General features: G+C 45.0%; 1 protein-coding gene across 10 annotated transcripts in view; it reads right to left on the bottom strand.

Moving 5' to 3' along the window:
• Positions 1-5,590, bottom strand: part of camk2d2 (calcium/calmodulin-dependent protein kinase (CaM kinase) II delta 2) — a 58,138-nt gene extending 52,548 nt beyond the window's left edge. For all 10 annotated transcript variants that reach the window (XM_060916812.1, XM_060916813.1, XM_060916816.1 and 7 more), the window contains exons 1-5: positions 5,513-5,590; positions 5,008-5,102; positions 2,539-2,598; positions 2,097-2,151; positions 1,863-1,928 (exon numbers count right to left, since the gene is read on the bottom strand). In XM_060916812.1, coding sequence (XP_060772795.1) covers positions 1,863-1,928; positions 2,097-2,151; positions 2,539-2,598; positions 5,008-5,102; positions 5,513-5,574 — 338 coding nt within the window. In that variant the 5' untranslated portion in view covers positions 5,575-5,590. The remainder of the gene's footprint in view (positions 1-1,862; positions 1,929-2,096; positions 2,152-2,538; positions 2,599-5,007; positions 5,103-5,512) is intronic.

Genomic DNA, 5,590 nt, shown 5'->3' with positions numbered 1-5,590 from the left:
TAAAGCATCGGAAGGTCAGCTTTGTGCATTGTGAAGGTATAATTAATTTGTTACTGGGGTCCAACCGGACCCCAGAGTAAAGTTTATCTGTCTTTCATTTTATAATTGAATAGCACACTGAAAGTTAACTTATTTTATTTCTTTTATGTTCCATAATGAAACTACCAAGGCATTCCTTCTTGGGGTCCGTGTGGACCCCACTGCTGCAATAAGCACAGGCTGCAAAACAAAAGCCCTAAATTATTTTACAATTACTTTTTTGTTTTAAATTCTGTAAGAAAAGACCTAAGTTGTAATCCAGAATGTTTTACAGCTGCATGAGCTGCAAAAATCATGTATATAATGCCCATTTTTTTTGTGGCGCTATAATTTGCTACATGTATGCTAGTTATTGCAATATTATTGCAATGTTATTGCATTTATAATACATCATTGATATTCAGCCATAGTGGATTTTGTTCTTCAATAAAGTTATGTCTGTTTGCTGCATTGAATTGGTTCTTACTGCACTGATTTCAAGGTATTCCCTCCTGGGGTCCATACGGACCCCGCCTGGTAGTTTGTGTATGTAAAATTGGCTGGTAGGATGAAGGTTAAGTGTGTTCTTTATGCCTTGGGCCCTTTAGTGTATTGCTGTTATTAATACAAGATGTTCTGAACAAAACTTATCTGGTGATTTTGTCTTTATAAGCTTTAATTTTAAAGAAAAGTATTGGGGTCCAAACGGACCCCACCTGGTAAGATTAAGGTGTAAAATAGCATGGTAGGATGAGGGTTAAAGTGATCTTCATTGAAAAGAACAGCGCTTTTCTTTCAGAAATAAGGAAATTTCAAAGTGACCCCAAACTTTTGAACGGTAGTGTCCAGCCTCTTTTGTTTTATTTCTTTACCGTTATAGTTACTATACTGTTTCCTTATGTTGTACAAAACATACACAGAAAGAGAGTAGCTCTGGCCTGATAAGTAGAGTCAGGGCAGTGATTTTATTTACAAATTAAATTTCACCATTGCTGAGACAAGAATAAAAAAAAAAACATATTGGAAAAATAATATCATATTCAAAACAAAATATAATACAATGGATATGCTGCCCGGTATGAAAACGCGGGATAAAAACCCAGTGGGATTAAAAACTCCCGGGAACGTACTCCTCGTTCGAGTGCAACGCATGTCGCTCCAAGGATTAGAGCTTTGACTTTGAAAAGACGATAGACGTTTTGTTAAAAAAAGTGCAATTGAGGAAATATTTAAAACACTCAGCATCGGCATTATCAACATACTAATATTAAGAAATTGTGTTATGAAACTAGATAGACCATTAAAGAGTTTTCTAGAGTTATAGTTTGTTCATAAAAGATCAACATTTTTTTAGAAAAGTGTGCACGTTTTGCACAAAGGTCTCAGGTCCTTATTACACGGTTATCAAAATGAATAACGCACATAATACAGTTTGTTGAGACAGAATTAACTCATCCGAAAACCATCAGAAAACAACTCCATGGGTTACTCACTACTCAGCTGTTGGGTTTCCTGTGGTGGCAGGTACGCACAGGACCAAAACCATCAGAAAACAACTGGATGAGTTTCATTATGTATCCACACTCTATGCCTATGGGACGCCGCTCGTCCGGGCCTTTGGCCTGCGCAGGAGCTCCACTACTAAGTTCAGATTTGAACTCAGATGTCTGATCAAAGATTCAGCTTAGAGAAACATGAGTGCTCCTCATTGTCACATGACCATGTCCTGTTACTGCGTCCTCTCAAGAATGATCACAGGCCAAGATGCTTGCTGAGATTAGCGTTCACACTCTTCCACTGACATCCACTTGAGACTGGTGTGTGTGTGTGTGTGTGTGTGTTACCTGGCATCAGCCTCACTGTAGTATTCTCTTGCTACAATGTCTTCAAACAGCTCTCCGCCTGTGACCCTGGGGTCAAAGGTCAAATCACATATCACATATACAGCACACATTACCCATAATCCTGTGTGAATTCTAATTATAGAGAGCAGATCTCTCTCTCTCTCTCTCTCTCTCTCTCTCACACACACACACACACACACACATACACAAACACAGTATGTTAGGGATACTCACAAATCAAACACAAGGTAATGGAAGCCCTCTTCAGATATACTGTCATGGAGACGAACTGCAGAGCACAGAACAGACGGCTCAGAGAGAGAGAGAGAGAGAGAGAGAGAGAGAGCTCAGAGTGAGAGACAGACTGGTCAGAGAGACAGACAGCTCAGAGAGAGAGAGAGCTCAGAGAGACAGCTCAAAGAGACAGACAGCTCAAAGAGACAGCTGACGGGGGGGAACGTGAGCTCTAAGAGAGATAGACAGCTCAGAGAGACAGTTCAGAGAGACAGACAGCTCTGACAGAGAGAAAGAGAGGCAGCTCAGAAAGGCAGACAACTCAGAGAGAGAGAGACAGCTTAGAGACAGAGAGTTCAAATAAAGAGACAGACAGCTCAGAGACAGCTCAGAAAGATCGAGAGAGAGAGAAGGTCAGACAGACAGACAGACAGACAGATACCTATATTGGGGTGTTTTAACAGTCTGCAGATTCGAGCTTCTCGCTCCAGTTTCTGATGATCTGAAAAAGAAAAAGTAAATATACCAGTGACTATTACACACTGACACACACACACTCCTCAACCACTGTGTGTGTGTGTGTGTGTGTGTGTGTGTGTGTGTGTGTGTGTGTGTGTGTGTGTGTGTGAGAGAGAGAGAGAGAGAGAGAGAGCGCTGTAGTCTCTAATTAAAAGTGCCCTAGTTAGTTAAAGTTCAGCCTCTGGAATGACACAGAGTTAACTCACACACACACGCACACACCTTGAGATAATAATTATAGCCTGTGTGTATTTTTAGCCTTGGTCTATATCATTATCTCTGACTGTGTGTCTCTTGGGCGGCACGGTGGTGTAGTGGTTATTGCTGTCGCCTCACAGCAAGAAGGTCCGGGTTTGAGCCCCATGGCCGGCGAGGGCCTTTCTGTGCGGAGTTTGCATGTTGTCCGCATGGGTTTCCTCCAGGTGCTCCGGTTTCCCCCACAGTCCAAAGACATGCAGGTTAGGTTAACTGGTGACTCTAACACTACGTTCACACTGCAGGCTGAAGTGACTCAAATCCGATTTTTTTGCCCATATGTGACCTATATCCGATCTTTTATTGACAATATGAACGACACAGATCCGATTTTTTCAAATCAGACCCAGGCCGTTTGGATATGTGGTCCTAATTCCGATTCCTATCCGATCTTTTCATATGCGACTTCAGTCTGAACCGCCAGGTCGCATTCATCCGACTTACACGTCATCAACAAGCCACAAACGTCACTATTCTGCGCTGAAGTAGGCGGCGGGTCTCTCATAAAAAGTTACAACAACATGGCTTTGATGTTCCTTTGAACGGAGGTTGCAGTCACTACCCCGCAGAACGCCTGAGCCAAAACCCTTGCCCTCTTCCTTCTCAACCTCCTCCTTAACATCAGGCTATTGTGCATGTTCTGGCTCCGTCGCAACAACAACTGCATCATTGCCAGGTACTCCATGCTGGCTACTGTCATACACAGGAAACTTGAGGTTACTTCCGTAAACACTGCCCATGCTCACTGCGTGTGACGTCGTCGTATCCTGCAATGCGCATGCGGAACACTTTTAGGTCGCTTTTCGTTCATACTGGCTATGTTCACACTGCAGGCTGAAGTGACTCAAATCCGATCTTTTCGCCCATATGTGACCTGTATCCAATCTTTTATTGACAATATGAACGACACAGATCCGATTTTTTCAAATCCGACCCAGGCCGTTTGGATATGTGGTCCTAATTCCGATTCCTATCCGCTCTTTTCATATGCGACTTCAGTCTGAACTGCCAGGTCACATTCATCCGACTTACACGTCATCAACAAGCCACAAACGTCACTATTCTGCGCTGAAGTAGGCGGCGGGTCTCTCAAAAAAAGTTACAACAACATGGCGCATAATCACGGGCGCAGATAGAGGGGGGGACTCGTCCCACCCAGATTTAAATTCACCTCGTTCGGTCCCCCCCCCCACACACACACACACTTATAGGGAGGAAAAAACATCTATGCTGTCTTTCTTTGCATAAGGCAAACCTCACGGAAAAATCAAAAGACTAATTACCATTCGGTTTATTGAGGTGCACAGCAGTGTATACATAGTTGCAACAACTCACATAAAACAAAGACTGATATTCGGTTGGTTGAGCTGCGCAGACTGCACAGGTTGCGAGCTCGAGCTTGGTTGCTATGGTAACCCACAACAACTTTGACAGGCATATCGGGGTTGGGGTTGGTTTGCTGGCAGCTTTGTCCCCCCCCCAGTTTTTTGTCCCCCCCAGTTCAAAAAACGTATCTGCGCCCCTGCGCATGACATCAATGCGAGGGACGCTTCGGGCTGTGAAGGTTCTGAATCTTCTCAATGGAAGGACGCAGAGGTTAGGGAGCTGATTTCCATTTGGGGGGATGCAGCTATTCAAGCTAGATTGGATGGGTCATACTGCAACCGGGCGGTTTTACTTCCGTAAACACTGGCCATGCTCACTGCGTGTGACGTCGTCGTATCCTGCAATGCGCATGCGGAACACTTTTAGGTCGCTTTTCGTTCATACTGAGGATCACATACAAGTCGCATATATTTGTTAATGTGAACGACCTCACAAAAAAATCGGATTTCACAAAAAAATCGGAATTGAGCATTAAGCCTTGCAGTGTGAACGTAGCGTAAATTGACCGTAGGTGTGAATGTGAGTGTGAATGGTTGTCTGTGTCTATGTGTCAGCCCTGTGATGACCTGGCGACCTTAGATGAGATGAGATGAGATGAGATGAGATGTGTGTCTCTTTCTTCCTCTCTCTCTCTCTCTCTCTCTCTCTCTGTGCACCTTTTGGTCTCTCTCTGACGCTCATGGTGAAAGTGAAATGTTAGTGAATAGAAGAAGCTGATTGGTCATTGGGATAAACCCTAACCCACACATACCCCTGGCAGAGAGCTTTTTGGTGTTGATGATTTTAGCTGCATATTCCTGGCCTGACGAGATCTTCACACACCGCCTCACCACGGAGAACGCTCCTCTGAGAGACACAGACAGTTAGACAGACAGTTAGACAGACAGAGACAGAGAGAGAGAATCTCTGAGCTCCATCAGTGCTGATTGGAGGAGAGCTTCTCTGATTATCAATCTCGTCACGTGCATTTCCCAACATGCTTTGCTCTTCTCTGAGGTCAGACAGACATGTTGTGTGTGTGTGTGTGTGTGCGCGCGCGTGCTGTCGCATTGTCAGTGGTTCTGCGTTCCCCCAGTTCCACATCCGTCCCTGCAGCGCGCGCGCACACACACAGCCTGCAGCAGTCTCCTTTCCTCCAGCCCAGAGGCGCGCGCGCTCCGCTTCGCTTCATCATATAAACGACACGCATATAAGAAAAAAAGGCGCACGCGCGTGCACGCACACACACGCGCACACGCGCGCGCGCGCTCACTTACTTCCCGAGCTCCTCGTAGAGTTGGTACTCGTCGGTGAAGCGCGTGCAGACGGTCAGCGCCATGGTGCAGCGCGAGATG

This window comes from Neoarius graeffei, chromosome 3 (genome assembly GCF_027579695.1).
Source record: "Neoarius graeffei isolate fNeoGra1 chromosome 3, fNeoGra1.pri, whole genome shotgun sequence".
Taxonomy (NCBI): domain Eukaryota; kingdom Metazoa; phylum Chordata; class Actinopteri; order Siluriformes; family Ariidae; genus Neoarius; species Neoarius graeffei.
The sequence above is the reverse complement of the archived record's forward strand: the minus strand, read 5'-3'. Positions and strand labels throughout refer to the sequence as shown.